Here is a 17,299-nt window from a genome sequence, read left to right on the forward strand (position 1 = left end):
ATAAATAAAAAAATAATTATTAAACCTGTCAACTCATTAATAAATAGAATCAAGCGAGAATGAGGTCATAAATAAACCAAGTAGTATATTTATTAAATCTGTCTCCCCTATGAATCGATCTGGAATTTGACTGGTGCTGATTTTATTTTAAAAAAATTATTATTCAAAAATTGAATTGGATGATCTGTTCATCTAAATATGAGTTTGTGATGCTAAAGTAGAACAATTGCTTTTGCTTCCAAAATGGTAACTCAAAATTAAGCAAGGAATTTTATTTCTACATATAACATACTATTTATAAAACCTTATATCAATGATTCAAGAGATCGGTTTTGTTTGTTTTTGTATTTTAAAAAAATTTAAAATTTTTTAATTTTTTAATTTATTTTTAAATTAATATGTTTATTTTTTAAAAATAAATAAATATTATTTTAATAAATTTTTAAATAAATTTTTTTAAAAAAAACAATTGATCGAGCTTTCTCTAACCACACAAGTCATTTCTGGAGCTTTAATGATTAGCAGTAGGGGAAACCTCAAACATAGTCCGAAATATTTCGGTAGTATTACTTTTTCCTCCAAACAATTTTTATATCAGTTTTGTCTCCATAAAATCTGGATTTCTCAAATGGATCCTTTTGTAAGAATTCCTTACTAGAAAATGTTAGATTCTTCTTATAGAATTGAGGAAGATATAGTCCTTGATGCCATTTAAGCGTTTCGGATCACAAATGTATCAGTTTCATTTATAGTTTTAACCCAGCCTGACTTGACAGATCCATCCGGAACTAGAACCGAGCTAAGTTAAAGAAAAAACAGGAAAACAAAAAAGTTCGGTATGACCCAGCAGGTTGATCCAGCGACACGGTTGACCCGGCAAAATCCTGTCAAAAACTCGGTTGCAACCCGTTGATCCTTATTTATTTTTTGTTTTATTACTAAAATGACGTTGTTTTGATTTTCTAAAAGAACAATTGACTTAAACGACCTGATAATCTAGTCAAAACCTGAAACTTGGACCTTAAACCGCACTGGACCAGACCTTAAAAGTATGGTTTCATCAGAATGAAATATGTTGCTCTAAAGAAATTCAAAACAAAGTGTATAGTGAGATCAAATTTGAATGGAAAACCAACAAGGAACAAGCCTTTGTTGTTATACAGGATATTACCATACATGTGTAAACTTCCTTCTAACATCTATATATCTTACAGATTTCAAGAAATTGAACTCAGATTCTAAACTGTAGTGCCAAGCGTCTTACTATCATTTTATGCTAAGTTTGGTGCTTTAGTACTGTTTAGAATTCCCAATTAGTCTTAGGATGATGAACTGCAAAATCCCATAGCTCTGAATCCAACTCTATTTCACTTGTGGATCCACTAATAAACCTGTTCAGTCTCTCAGTTACTCTTGCAGCTCCAAAACCATCAGCAGATCCCTTCATCTGCGCAAAATAAATTCAAATTGATCATTCAATTGTCAAGAAAACACGTTGAGGATTAGAAATGAATCAGCATAATGGATCAAATATAATTATTACCTGTGCATGGACTATATGGAAAAAGGAATCTCCAAGAGCTTGAAAATTAGCACTGACAACTTCTACACCTTCTTCATGAAGAATGCTAATAATCTCATAAAATAAGAACTGATTACCTAGCCCACTTGTCAAAACTATCTCTAGAGCCGAACCAATTTCATGGATTTTTAGCTGAGGTGATTTTGATGCAGCACTTGATATAGGATCAAAAGTGCATGTATATGATCTTTTTCTGCTTCTTGCTAAGCTTTCTTTCTTTTCCCTGGCTTTCTCCAACTTTTCCTCCAGACTCTTTATATAGTTTATTGCTCGATCTATCTGATCAGGCAGAGGTTGTGCTTCCTGCATATATACCCACAGCAAAAGGAAAAATATTTTCAATAATTTTGCCAATTCAAGAAACAAAAGAGAACAAGAAATATCATCCAAACGCAACTTGTAAATCCCAAATCTTTCTAATCCAAACGCAATAATCTGTCTGCAATAACATGAGAGCAAGGACAGCTTGGCCTCTTCATGGGAGGTTAAAGGCAGCATGCTAGAATGAAATAATACAAGAAGACATGAATTTAGAGAGAGTGAAAGATGGAGAACCTTGAAGTTTTGATTAGGGAGGAGAGAATTGAGACTGGAGTAAAGGCTTTTCATTTGATTTCTCCTATTTCTCTCAACGACTTTCCTCTCTGTTTTTGTAGAAGAAATATTAGACCTACTACTCCTACTCTTCATTACTGTCCCTCCAGTTTTTGCAACCATGACTCCCCTCGGAAACCTCAGAACAGAAGGGTGAAGATGGCAGATCCATTTACTTGACATATCTTTATAGACACCATCTAAACAATATTCTATGAAAATTCATTTTTAAAAAAATTAATTTTTTTTAAATTGTTTTATATATATATATATATATATATATATATATATATATTATTTTGACATACTAGTATTAAAAATAATTTTTTTAAAATAAAAAAATATTATATAAATTTATTTTTTTAATAAAAATACTTTAAAAAATAATGAATATTTCATCCCAGCTTCCATGAAAAGAAACGAAAAGTTCAAGATAAAAAAAAGAAAAAGAAAAAGTAAGAAAGCAAGTGGACCGAGGGCATGAACGCAATCGTCACGCATTGGACATCACTTTGTGTTGTCATCCTCTTGTCATCCTCTCTCTATTATAAGCTGCCAATTCGGAATCTTAGAGTAGATTTTTACCTGTCTCCTTTTCATTTTAATGGAAGGAGTTTTGATTGATTTGATGATGTGAGAGAAAAATCATTTAGAATCTAGAGCTGACTCATACCTTGGGTATCTTTATTTTTTCAATCATAAAAATAAATATTGAGAAAATGTAAGAGTTTCTTTTTTAAAAAAAATTGAAAATTAAATTATTTACTTGACTCGATTTAATAAATTTAGTTAATTTAAATAAAATAAATAAATTGATTAAAAAAATAAAACCAATTAACCCTTATCATCTGTAAACAAATTCAAGGTCACTTAATAAATTATATATTTACAGTCAAGTTAATTTTTTCTTATTAAATTTTTGCTATTATGGTTTATTCAATTTCTCTTTTTAAATTTTGCCATGATGGTCCTTTAATTTCTCACATAATAAATTTCATCACTATAAACAAATTTAATGTCACATAATAAATTATGTTGTTATAGTCAAATTCAAATTTCACCCCAAAGATATAACAATAACATGCGTGGGCGCGTGTACATAAATAGCTCAAATAAATAGTTATCAGTTCACTAATTTTTACCTCTCAGCTAAAATACCCAATTCCATCCTCTTTGGGTTTCGTTTCCATTTGTTCATAAATTTTTATTATTAATTTGTCAAAATTTATTATGCGAGAAATTAAGGGACCATCATGGAAAAGTTTTTTTTAAAAAAATAAATAGACTGTAATAGAAGAAATTTAATAAGGAAATAATTGAATTAATCGTAACAACAAAAAATTTTATGTGACCAAGAATTTGTTTGCAACGACAACATTTATTTTGTGAGAAATTAAGGGGCTACCATGGAAAAGTTTAAAAATGAAAATTGAACAGACCACGACACCAGAAATTTAATAAGAAAAAATTGAACTGACTGTAACAATAAAATTTATTACCTGACCTAATTTAATTTAATAAGGAAAAATTGAGTTGTCCACAATGACGAAACTAAAAAGAAAAATAAAAAATAAAATTCGTTGCAATGGCGGATTTAATATACTAAATGTTAATCTAGCCACAACAACTAGAGATATTATATTTTGAAGTATGAGTTATGTATAATTCAAAAGAATTGGAAATTATGGATAATTTAATTAAGCAATATTGGGAAGAATTAATGCTTGGGATTGATAATTTCTATTTGTAAGCTGTAAATGAGGCCATGAGAGTCAAAATAAATCAATAAAAGTTTAGTGGGTAAAAAATGACGCAAAAACAGATGAAAAACACTAATGATTAATAAAATAACTTGTTTTGTTTTAGGAACTATGAAGGGAGTGGTGCAATAACAGATGAAAAACACTAATGATAAAATGGAAGTGATAAAAGAAAGAGTCAATGAAACTCAACACACACATTGAAATTACAGGGACAAAATATTTGTAAGGAGGAGAGAATGTAAACCTCCAAGTAAACATAGGATATAAGGTAATAAAATCTTGACGAGTAATGAAAATTTGAGTTGAAAAGAAATAAACAAATGATGGAAATAATAATAAATAGAATGTATAATAGAGGGGACGACCTCCATAAATAATTTTAAAAAGGTATTATTGAAGTTAGAATGAGGATTAGGAATTTTAGTTAAAAACTCATAATATTGGTGAAACCATTAATGAATTTTGATGGATAAAAGAATAAGAAAAACTTAAAATAAATATGTTTTAAAAATGACAAAATAACTTCAGATAATGGAAATGAGGAATTCAAGTTAGGAAAAAATTATATGAAAAAGTGTCGGTGTAAATCCCGGGTAAAAAATCGATAACATTACTAGTGTGAAATGATAATAAGTATGTTAAATGAAATAAATGATGAAAAGAAAAAAAAATATTTTATAATATGAAAATGGTCCCATGAATTTAGTGGAAAAATTGATATGATTTGTGTGCAAGGATTGAACAAAAAAGATTGAATTTTGGCATAAAATCACCAACTGACTAGTTTTATGATAACGAGTATAACTCTCAATCCAATCATTAGACCAAACTTATATTTTGCACGTAGTCTTCTAATACATGGTTCTACCTTGGGTTAAAATTTCAAGGCAATCGAAGTTCAGGAAGGCCTCATAAAAGTATTGTTGGTTCCATAAAATTATACATAGAATTTTTTGGTAAAATGACTAATAAATATCTTTTTTTTCTCCTTTATAAAGTTCAGTCCAAGGAAGGATATAGGGGGTGAGTTTAGAAAGAAAACACATTAAGGGCAAGAACTTCGATAACCATATCTCTATCATTTATTGTTGGATTAAGCTAATTTTTGGGTATGTTGTTCTTCTCAATGTACTCTACATTTTGATAGGAGGGAGTGTCAGCATCAGATTCCATATGAGAGATATTGCCGGTGGAAAATTTTTAGAAAAACACCCTTTTAAGATAGTCTTAGTCACCGATCGTTTACTCCTACATCCATCACTGGATTGAGCTAAATTTTGGATAAGTTGTTCATTCAGACATGCTCTAAATTCTGAATAGTGAAGTTCTAAAACAAACAATCCAGCCAGAAATTGATCTTTCTAAATAGTAGGTTTCTAATTTTCAGGTCAATTTAGTTTGTTTTCTGATCTAGAGAGATTTAGCTATTGGATTTATTTGAATTTTTGATATGTTATATTAAACATGATGATGCATAACTTCATCGTTGGAATGCTCAAGTATTGAGTTTGCAATAAGTTATGATGGTTTGAATGTATTGCTCATAAACTCATTATGCACCGTTCCAACAACATAAATTATTATTCCAACTCGGTATTATAGTAACTTGAGAACTATTACTCTAGAAGTGAATTTTATGGTTCATTCAAAAAATTATGGTTTAGGGTTGTAAAGGTGTTAAATAAATGAATTTAGTTAAATTGTGAAAAAGAATAAAAGGAAAATTGTGCTTTCTTTAACACTTTTTTAACAATTAAATTGTAAATGTGTTAATGAAGGTGTTAAAAGAATGCATGGATTTCCTTTTATTTTTTTACAATTTAACTAAATTCATTCATTTGCTATAGTTCCATAAAAATCACATATGAAATAATAGTTCCTGAGTTGCTACAATATAATGAGTCAAAATAGTAATTAATGAGTTAGAACAATGCATAATGAGTTTATAAGCAGACATTCAAACCACCATTCCTCTCTAAAAACTAAATATGCAATCAATCACATTGATGAAGTTATACATTATTATGGTTAACATAACATATCCAAAATTTCAAATAAATCTAATGGTTAAATCTCTTTAGTTCAGAACAAAAATTGAACTGACCTAAAAATTTAAAACCTATTGTTTAGGAATAACTATATTTTTTTCCAGAGTGTTTGTTTTATATCTTCACCGTACAGAATTTAAAGCATGCCTGGATGAATAACTTATCCAAAATCCAGAACTATCCAATGGTGTATGGAGGAGAAAACAACCAACAACAGAGACAGGCCCAAATGGTTTTTTCTAGATATTTCCAGCTAGTAATATCTCTTAAATGAAGTGTGATATTTAAAATCCATCCGATCAGAATTCATACGACATTGATAAGAACAACATACATGAAAAAACAGCCTAATCCAATGGTGAAAAGTGGGACATAGCTACTATAATTCCTACTCTTAATGTGTTTTCTCCCTAGCTTCTCTCTAAACTATCTCCCTCTATCATGCCTTGTCCTGAAGCTTACGAAGGAGAAAAAGATGAAATTTTTTGGTCACTTTAAAAAAAAAACCCTAATTGAATTCATGCATATTTATGTTTGACCAATAGTCGCGAGGCCTTTCTAAACTTTGGTTGCCTTATAATTTTAACCCAAGGTAGAACCATATATTAGAAGACTCCATGTAAAACTCCAGCCCGATTCAATGATTGGATTGAGAGTTATACTCAATACTGTAAAACTAGACAGTAGGTGATTTTACACCAAAATCTAAGTTTTCTTGTTAAATCCTTACACGAATGATATTGATTATTCCATTAAATCCTTGAGATCATTTTCTTATTTCAAAATATTTTTTTTATTTTTATCATTTATTTCATTTACAGACTTATTATCGTTTCACAATAACATTATCATTATTTTACCTAGAGTTTACACCAATACTTTTTCGTGCATTTCTTTCTTAACTTTTATTTCTCATTTCCATTATCATTCCTTGAAATTATATTCTCATTCTTAAATCTTATTTATTTGAAATTTTCCTTATTCTTCTATTTGTCGAAACTTATTACCAATTTCTCAAATGTTATGAATTTTCAACTAATTTTCCTGAACCTCATTCTAACTTCAATAATGCATTTTTAAAATTATTTATGGAGGTCATCCCCTTCATTGTACATCTTATTTATTACTATTTCCATCATTTATGTATTTATTTTCATCCTAAATTTCTATTACTCATCAGAGTTTTATTATCTTTGATCTTATATTTACAAGGGGGATTATAAAGTTTTCCTCTTGGAATGGAAAAATGATAATTACACTATTCTCATCCACACTACCCCAATCAATTTCTTTTTTTGTAATCTTATTTTTTTATTATAATATTATCCAATTTTATCTAATACTAAAAACTTGTACAAGTGCAAATTATAATATAATAATTTCATGTTTGTCTGTTTAAAAACTCATAGTTATTAAATCTGTCTCGGTGTCAAGCTTGGATCACAAGTTAGGCGGATTAATTTAGGTTAATGATCTTTTTTTTTAAATGTGAAAATAATAATAAAAAAACAATCTTATTTTGATCAGATCGACTTGGTTAATGGTTATATATATATATATATATATATATATATATATATATATATATATATATATATATATATATATATTACATTGACCTCTCTTGTAGTTTAGTCATTTTTGTTTTACTTGGTATCCATTTGTTTTAATTACAATCCACATCTTCAACAACCATAATTTTTAAATTTGAATAAAAAAATATTATATCCTCATATATAACTTTTAAATTCTTAAATTTTCTTATCCAATCAATATATGACTTGTCTCCTTGTTTCAAGCTTGGTTTCATAGCTTCCAATCCTGCTATCATTGAGGGCACAAGATTTTTATTCATTTTTTTAAATAATATCAACAAAATTCCTGATAAATTTTTTATTAATTTTTATTTTTATTTTATCAAATATAATATTGTGTGCTATTTTCATTGAAAATTACTAATGAAGACTTTCCATAATTATTTCTATAAAAAATTATGTTGGTATTTTTATTGTTATTAGCTAATTTTCTGGTAATAAATTAGAACAAAAACAAACATGTTCTTCATATGAATCTCATCTTTCTACCCTTATTGAGTCTCGTCTTTTTTTTTAAAAAAAAAAAAACTTCAAGACATATTTAACAAAAATCAACCTACCTAGGCCAATTCCCATTGCTAATTAACTATACACTGCTATCAAAGTAGAGTATTAGTTGAAACAAAATTATACTCTAGATTATGCATATATGAAGACTTGAGTTCTATGGTTGCAATTAAAATCAGTTTTCCAAGATCTTGAAATTTTTTTCGTGAAGAAACGAATGCAAGAAACACATTTTTGATACATAAAATGATTATCTGAAAGTTCATGGTTCTAAAACACACAATGCTCATGATCAGATGACAAACAGCCAAAACATGTTACATGCACACAGATTTCTTCCTTACAAGTCCTCCTATAGAATTGAGGAAGATACAATCCACCAATATATATTGATGCCATAAGTGTTCCCCATATTGATTACTTTCTCTAGCATGATTTCACCAAGTAATTCTAGAGATCATACCAGTTTCATCAGAATGAAATATGTTGCTCTAAAGAAATTCAAAAGAAAGTGTAAAGTGGTATCAAACTTGAATGGAAAACCAACAAGGAACAAGCCTTCATCAGAATGAAATATTACCATACATGTGTAAACCTCTTTCTAATTAACATCTATATATCTTACAGATTTCAAGAAATTGAACTCAGATTCCAAACTGTAGTGCCAAGCGTCTTACTATCATTTTATGCTAAGTTCGGTGCTTTAGTACTGTTTAGAATTCCCAATTAGTCTCAGGATGATTTGCAAAATCCCATAGCTCTGAATCCAACTCTATTTCACTTGTGGATCCACTAATAAACCTGTTCAGCCTCTCAGTTACTCTTGCAGCTCCAAAACCATCAGCAGATCCCTTCATCTGCGCAAAATAAATTCAAATTGATCATCCAATTGTCAAGAAAACACGTTGAGGATTAGAAATGAATCAGCATAATGGATCAAATATAATTATTACCTGTGCATGGACTATATGGAAAAAGGAATCTCCAAGAGCTTGAAAATTAGCACTGACAACTTCTACACCTTCTTCATGAAGAATGCTAATAATCTCATAAAATAAGAACTGATTACCTAGCCCACTTGTCAAAACTATCTCTCGAACTGAACCAATTTCATGGATTTTTAGCTGAGGTGATTTTGATGCAGCACTTGATAGAGGATCAAAAGTGCATGTATATGATCCTTTTCTGCTTCTTGTTAAGCTTTCTTTCTTCTCCCTGGCTTTCTCCAACTTTTCCTCCAGACTCTTTATATAGTTTATTGCTCGATCTATCTGATCAGGCAGAGGTTGTGCTTCCTGCATATATACCCACAGCAAGGGAAAAATATTTTCAATAATTTTGCCAATTCAAGAAACAAAAAAGAACAAGAAATATCATCCAAACGCAACTTGTAAATCCCAAATCTTTCTAATCCAAACGCAATAATCTGTCTGCAATAACATGAGAGCAAGGACAGCTTGGCCTCTTCATGGGAGGTTAAAGACAGCAAGCTAGAATGAAACAATACAAGAAGACATGAATTTAGAGAGAGTAAAAGATGGAGAACCTTGAAGTTTTGATTAGGGAGGAGAGAATTGAGACTGGAGTAAAGGCTTTTCATTTGATTTCTCCTATTTCTCTCAACGACTTTCCTCTCTGTTTTTGTAGAAGAAATATTAGACCTACCACTCCTACTCTGCATTATTGTCCCTCCAGTTTTTGCAACCATGACTCCCCTCGGAAACCTCATAACAGAAGGGTGAAGATGCCAGATTCATTAACTTGACAAATATTTATAGACACCATCTAAACAATATTCTATGAAAATTCATTTTTAAAAAAAATTAATTTTTTTAAATTTTATATATATATATATATATATATATATATATTATTTTGACACACTAGTATTAAAATTAATTTTTTTAAAATTATAAAAATATTATTTAAATTTATTTTTTAATAAAAACACTTTAAAAAATAATAAATATTTCATCAGCTTCCATGAAAAGAAACGAAAAGTTCAAGATAAAAAGAAAAAAAGAAAAAGTAAGAAAGCAGTGGACTGACTGAGGGCATGAACGCAATCGTCACGCATTGGACATCACTTTGTATTGTCATCCTCTTGTCATCCTCTCTCTATTATAAGCTGCCAATTCGGAATCCTAGAGTAGATTTTTACCTGTCTCCTTTTCTTGTAATGGAAGGGAGTTTTGATTGATTTGATGATGTGAGAGAAAAATCATTTAGAATCTAGAGCTGACTCATACCTTGGATATTTTGTTTTTTTCAATCATAACAAAAAAATATTGACAAAATGTAAGAGATTTAAAAAAAAATTAAAAATTAAAATTATTTACTTGACTCAATTTAATAAATCTAGCTAATTTAAATAATATAAATAAAACAAATAAATTGATAATAAATAAATTGATAAAAAAAATAGACAATATTAAGAAAACTTTGATGCAAGCATGATTAATCTTGCTTTTAAGGTCAATATAAACTTTATACTGTACTTTAAATATATATAAAAAAACTGAATAACCCTTATCATATGTTATCGTAAACAAATTCAAAGTCATTTAATAAATTATATATTTATGATCACGTCTTTTTTTATTATTATTAAATTTCTGCTATTGTGGTATATTTAATTTCTTTTTTTAAACTTTTCCATGATGATCCCTTAATTCTTTACATAATAAATTCTGTCATTGCAGATAAATTCAAGGTCATGTAAAAAATCTTGCTGTTACAATCAATTCAATTTTTCCATGTATAGATAAGTATAGAAATTGATTTAACATCTTGTCTTTTGAAAGGTAAAAAAAGAATAAAGGAGTAATTAATCCATGTAAAAAAAACGAATTGAGAATGTAAGTGATAAGAGAAAGAGTTAATGCAACTCAACACACACATTGAGATTACAGGGACAAAATATTTGTAAGGAGGAGATAATGTAAACCTCCATGTAAACATATGATATAAGGTACTAAAATCTTAATGAGTAATGAAAATTTGAGTTGAAAAGAATAAATAAATGATGAAAATAATAATAAATAGGATGTATAATAGAGGGGACGACTTCCATAAATAATTTTAAAAAGATATTATTGAAGTTAGAATAAGAATTAGGAATTTTAGTTAAAAATTCATAATGTTGGTGAAACCATTAATGAGTTTTGATGGATAAAAAAATAAGAAAAATTTAAAATAAATGTGTTTTAAGAATGACAAAATAATTTCAAGGAATGATAATGGAAATGAGGAATTCAAGTTTAGAAAAAATTACATGAAAAAGTGTCGGTGTAAATCTCAGGTAAAAAATCGATAACATTAATATGAAATAATAATAAATCTGTTAAATGAAATAAATGATGAAAAGGAAAAAATATATATTCTACAATAAGAAAATGGTCCCATGAATTTAGTGGAATAATTAATATGATTCGTGCAAGGATTGAACAAGAAAATTTGAATTTTAGCATAAAATCACCAACTAACTAGTTTTATAATAACGAGTATAACTCCTAATTCAATCATTAGACCAGACTTATATTTTGCACGTAGTCTTCTAATACATGGTTCTACCTTGGGTTAACATTTCAAGACAATTGAAATTCAGGAAAGCCTCGCAAAAGTATTGTTGGTTCAATAAAATTACATAAAATTATACATAGATTTTTTTGGTAAAATGACTAGAAAATATCTTTTTTTTCTCCTTTATAAAGTTCAGTCCAAGGAAGGATATAGGGGGTGAGTTTAGAGAGAAAACACATTGGAGGCAAGAACTTCGATAACCATATCTCTATCGTTTATTGTTGGATTAAGCTAATTTGTGGGTATTTTGTTATTCTCAATGTATTCTACATTTTGATAGGAGGGAGTGTCAACATCAGATTCCATATGAGAGATATTGCTGGTGGAAAATTTCTAGAAAAACACTCTTTTAAGATAGTCTTAGTCATCGACCGTTTACTCCTACGTCCATCACTAGATTGAGCTGAATTTTGGATAAGTTGTTTGTTCAGACATGCTCTAAATTCTGAATAATGAAGTTCTAAAACAAACAATCCAACTAGAAATTGATCTTTCTAAATAGTAGGTTTCTAATTTTCAGGTCAGTTTAGTTTGTTTTTTTGATATAGAGAGATTTAGCCATTGGATTTATTTGAATTTTTGATATGTTGTGTTAAACATGATGATGCATAACTTCATCATTGGAATGCTCAAATATTGAGTTTGCAATAAGTTATGATGGTTTGAATGTATTGTTCTTAAACTCATTATGAACCGTTCCAACAACATAAATTATTATTCCAACTCAGTATTATAGCAACTTGGGAACTGTTACTCTAGAAGTGAATTTTATGGTTCATCTGAAAAATTCTGGTTTAGGGTAGTAAAGGTGTTAAATAAATGGATTTAGTTAAATTGTGAAAAAGAATAAAAGGAAAATTGTGCTTTCTTTAACACTTTTTTTAACAATTAAATTGTAAATGTGTTAATGAAGGTGTTAAAAGAACACATGGATTTCCTTTCCTTTTTTTTACAATTTAACTAAATTCATTCATTTAACATCTTCATTAACACATTTACCACCTTAAACCAAAATTTTCTGGATGAACCATAAAAATCACTTATGAAATAATAGTTCCTGAGTTGCTACAATACTAAGTCAAAATAGTAATTAATGAGTTAGAACAATGCATAATGAGTTTGTAAGCAGACATTCAAACCACCATTCCTCTCTAAAAACTAAATATGCAATTAATCACATTAGTGAAGTTATACATTATCATGTTTAACATAACATATCCAAAATTTCAAATAAATCCAATGGTTAAATCTCTTTAGATCAGAACAAAAATTGAACTAACCTAAAAATTTAAAACCTATTGTTTAGGAAGAACTATTTTTTTTCCAGAGTGTTTGTTTCATATCTTCACCGTACAGAATTTAGAGCATGCCTGAAAGAATAACTTATCCAAAATCCAGAACCATCCAATGGTGTATAAAGGAGAAAACAACCGACAATTGAGACTATCCCAAATGGTTTTTTCTAGATATTTCCAGTCAGTAATATCTCTTAAATGAAGTGTGATGTTTAAAATCCTCCCGATCAGAATTCATATGACATTGATAAGAACAACATACATAAAAAGCATCCTAATTCAATGGTGAAAAGCAGGATATAGCTACTATAATTCCTACTCTCAATGTGTTTTCTCCCTAGCTTCTCTCTAAACTATCTCCCTTTATCATGCCGCCTTGTCCTGAAGCTTATGAAGGAGAAAAAGAAGAAATTTTTTGTTCACTTTACCAAAAAAACCTTTATTGAATTCATGTATAATTTTCTATATTTATGTTTGACCAATAGTCGCGAGGCCTTCCTAAACTCTGGTTGCCTTATAATTTTAACCCAAGGTAGAATCATACATTAGAAGACTCCATATAAAACTCCAGCCCGATTCAATGATTGGATTGAGAGTTATGCTCAATACTGTAAAACTAGGCAGTATGTGATTTTACACCAAAATCTAAGTTTTCTTGTTAAATCCTTACACGAATGATATCGGTTATTCCATTAAATTCTTGAGACCATTTTCTTATTCCAAAATTTTTTTTATCATTTATTTCATTTACGGACTTATTATCGTTTCACAATAATATTATCGATTGTTTTACCTAGAGTTTACATCAATACGTTTTCGTGCATTTCTTTCGTAACTTTTATTTCTCATTTTCATTATTATTCCTTGAAATTATATTCTCATTCTTAAAACATATTTATTTGAAATTTTTCTTATTCTTCTTGAAACTTATTACCGATTTCTCAAATGTTATGAATTTTCAACTAATTTTCATGATCCTCATTCTAACTTCAATAATACATTTTTAAAATTATTTATGGAGGTCATCCCCTCCATTGTACATCTCATTTATTACTATTTCTATTATTTATATATTTATTTTCATCCTAAATTTCTATTACTTATCATAGTTTTATTATCTTTAATCTTATGTTTACATAGGAGTTTACAAAGTTTTCTTCTTGGAATGGAAAAATGATAATTACACTATTCTCATCCACACTACCCCAATTAGTTTTTTTATTGTACTCGTGTTTCTTTATTATAATATTATCAAATTTTATCTAATACTAAAAAATTGGAAAAGTGCAAATTATATTATAAAAATTTCATGTTTGTCTATCTAAAAAATTATAGTTATTAAATTAGACTCGGTGTCAAGTTTGGATCACAAGTTGGGTGGATTAATTTAGGTTAATGATTTTTTCTTTTAAATGTAAAAATAATTTTGTTTTGAAAAATAATAATTAAAAAATCAACTTTGTTTTGACCAGATCCATCTAGTTGATGGTTGATATATATATTGCATTGACCTCTCCTGTAGTTTATTCATTGTTTTTACTTGGTATCCATTTTTTTTAATTACAATCCACATCTTCAACCAGCATAATTTTTAAAATTGAATAAAAAAAAATATTATATCCTCATATACAAGTTCTTAAATTCCTCATTTTTCTTATCCAATCAATATATGACTTGTCTCCTTATTTCAAGCTTGGTTTCATAGCTTCCCATCAAGCTTGGTTTCATAGCTTCCAATCCTGCCATAATTGAGGGCACAAGATTTTTATTAATTTTTTAAATAATATCAACAAAATTCCCCATAGAATTTTTATTAATTTTTATTTTTTATTTTTATTTTATCAGAAATTGCAGATAAAAAATATCATGTCGCTATTTTCATTAAAATTAATGATGAAGACTTTCCATAGTTATATCTATAAAAAAATATGTTGATATTTTTGTTGTTATTACCTAATTTTCTGGTAATAAATTAGAACAAAAACAAACATGTTCTTCATGAATTTCATCTTTCTACCCTTATTGAGTCTCATCTTTTTTCTAAAAAAATATACTTCAAGATATATTTAACAAAAATCAACCTACCTAGGCCGATTCCCATTACTAATTAACTATATACTGCTATCAAAGTAGAGTATTAGTTGAAACAAAATTATACTCTAGATTATGCATATATGAAGACTTGAGTTCTATGGTTGCAATTAAAATCAGTTTTCCAAGAACTTGAAATTTTTTTCGTGAGGAAACGAATGCAAGAAACACTTTTTTGATACATAAAATGACTATCTGAAAGTTCATGGTTCTAGAACACACAATGCTCATGATCAGATGACAAACAGCCAAAACATGTTACATGCACACAGATTTCTTCTCTTACAATTCCTCCTATAGAATTGAGGAAGATACAATCCACCAATATATATTGATGCCATTTAAGTGTTTCCCATATTGCACTCAAAACATTACTTTCTCTAGCATGATTTCACTAAGTAATTCTAGAGATCATACCAGTTTCATCAGAATGAAATATGTTGCTCTAAAGAAATTCAAAAGAAAGTGTAAAGTGGTATCAAACTTGAATGGAAAACCAACAAGGAACAAGCCTTCGTTGTTATACAGGATATTACCATACATGTGTAAACCTCTTTCTAATTAACATCTATATATCTTACAGATTTCAAGAAATTGAACTCAAATTCCAAACTGTAGTGCCAAGCGTCTTACTATCATTTTATGCTAAGTTTGGTGCTTTAGTACTGTTTAGAATTCCCAATTAGTCTCAGGATGATGAACTGCAAAATCCCATAGCTCTGAATCCAACTCTATTTCACTTGTGGATCCACTAATAAACCTGTTCAGCCTCTCAGTTACTCTTGCAGCTCCAAAACCATCAGCAGATCCCTTCATCTGCGCAAAATAAATTCAAATTGATCATCCAATTGTCAAGAAAACACGTTGAGGATTAGAAATGAATCAGCATAATGGATCAAATATAATTATTACCTGTGCATGGACTATATGGAAAAAGGAATCTCCAAGAGCTTGAAAATTAGCACTGACAACTTCTACACCTTCTTCATGAAGAATGCTAATAATCTCATAAAATAAGAACTGATTACCTAGCCCACTTGTCAAAACTATCTCTAGAGCCGAACCAATTTCATGGATTTTTAGCTGAGGTGATTTTGATGCAGCACTTGATATAGGATCAAAAGTGCATGTATATGATCTTTTTCTGCTTCTTGCTAAGCTTTCTTTCTTTTCCCTGGCTTTCTCCAACTTTTCCTCCAGACTCTTTATATAGTTTATTGCTCGATCTATCTGATCAGGCAGAGGTTGTGCTTCCTGCATATATACCCACAGCAAAAGGAAAAATATTTTCAATAATTTTGCCAATTCAAGAAACAAAAGAGAACAAGAAATATCATCCAAACGCAACTTGTAAATCCCAAATCTTTCTAATCCAAACGCAATAATCTGTCTGCAATAACATGAGAGCAAGGACAGCTTGGCCTCTTCATGGGAGGTTAAAGGCAGCATGCTAGAATGAAATAATACAAGAAGACATGAATTTAGAGAGAGTGAAAGATGGAGAACCTTGAAGTTTTGATTAGGGAGGAGAGAATTGAGACTGGAGTAAAGGCTTTTCATTTGATTTCTCCTATTTCTCTCAACGACTTTCCTCTCTGTTTTTGTAGAAGAAATATTAGACCTACCACTCCTACTCTGCATTATTGTCCCTCCAGTTTTTGCAACCATGACTCCCCTCGGAAACCTCAGACAGACGAGTGAAGATGGCAGATCCATTTACTTGGCATATCTTTATAGACACCATCTAGACAGGTCCCGAAAAGTCCAAGAAAAAAAAATTAATTTGGACTGAGGTCATCAAAGCAATCGTCACGTAATGGTCATCACTTTGCCTTGTCATCCTCTACATCATCAGCTGCCAATTTGGAATCTAGAGTAGCAATTTACCTGTCTATTTTTTAGTTTAATGGATGGGGTTTTTATTGATTTTGGTTATGCTTGTCTTTTTAATTTTTTAATTTATTTTATTATAAAACCCGTTAAAATAATTTAAAAATATAAAAAAAATAATTTAAAATTTCAAGTTTATTTTAAAAACACAGCATGACGAACATGTTTTCGATAATGTAAGAGAGAAACCATTTATAATTTAGAATTCACGGTATTTTCTTATTAGAATATTATCCAATTTTATCTAATTCTATAAATGTTTGATATATATATATCAAACATTTTGTCTTGAGACATTTAACCGTATTTTGTTTCTAATTTTCCTGGACGAGGTCCCACGGGACCCATTTCA

At 29.0% G+C, this 17,299-nt stretch overlaps 2 protein-coding genes across 7 annotated transcripts; both read right to left on the bottom strand.

The window, feature by feature from the left end:
• Positions 1 to 1,021: 1,021 nt before the first annotated feature.
• On the bottom strand, positions 1,022 to 9,847 carry LOC18108547 (transcription factor bHLH162). Of its 5 annotated transcripts, none has more exons than XM_006371488.3 (4): positions 9,636 to 9,847; positions 9,043 to 9,384; positions 8,891 to 8,946; positions 1,022 to 1,391 (listed from the first exon to the last, which is right to left on the bottom strand). In XM_006371488.3, exons 1-4 carry the CDS (start codon positions 9,816 to 9,818, stop codon positions 1,301 to 1,303), a joined length of 672 nt encoding a protein of 223 aa, XP_006371550.3. In that variant the 5' UTR covers positions 9,819 to 9,847; the 3' UTR covers positions 1,022 to 1,300. The 5 variants fall into 5 exon arrangements, with proteins under 5 accessions (XP_006371550.3, XP_052305591.1, XP_052305589.1 ...); XM_052449631.1 differs by lacking the exons at positions 8,891 to 8,946; positions 9,636 to 9,847 and adding exons at positions 1,544 to 1,719; positions 9,478 to 9,629 and having other exon boundaries at positions 1,022 to 1,447; positions 9,219 to 9,384; XM_052449629.1 differs by lacking the exons at positions 8,891 to 8,946; positions 9,043 to 9,384; positions 9,636 to 9,847 and adding exons at positions 1,544 to 1,885; positions 9,478 to 9,629 and having other exon boundaries at positions 1,022 to 1,447.
• LOC18108549 (transcription factor bHLH162) lies at positions 8,625 to 16,768 on the bottom strand. 2 transcript variants are annotated; one of them, XR_008058233.1, is made up of 4 exons: positions 16,564 to 16,768; positions 15,970 to 16,311; positions 15,609 to 15,873; positions 8,625 to 8,684 (listed from the first exon to the last, which is right to left on the bottom strand). XR_008058233.1 is itself a non-coding variant. In XM_006371489.3 (3 exons), the coding sequence occupies exons 1-3, from the start codon at positions 16,723 to 16,725 to the stop codon at positions 15,727 to 15,729; spliced, it is 651 nt and encodes a 216-aa protein (XP_006371551.2). In that variant the 5' UTR covers positions 16,726 to 16,768; the 3' UTR covers positions 15,512 to 15,726. The 2 variants fall into 2 exon arrangements, 1 of the variants encoding a protein (XP_006371551.2); XM_006371489.3 differs by lacking the exon at positions 8,625 to 8,684 and having other exon boundaries at positions 15,512 to 15,873.
• Between the last annotated feature and the right edge of the window lie 531 nt (positions 16,769 to 17,299).

This window comes from Populus trichocarpa, chromosome 19 (genome assembly GCF_000002775.5).
Source record: "Populus trichocarpa isolate Nisqually-1 chromosome 19, P.trichocarpa_v4.1, whole genome shotgun sequence".
NCBI lineage: Eukaryota > Viridiplantae > Streptophyta > Magnoliopsida > Malpighiales > Salicaceae > Populus > Populus trichocarpa.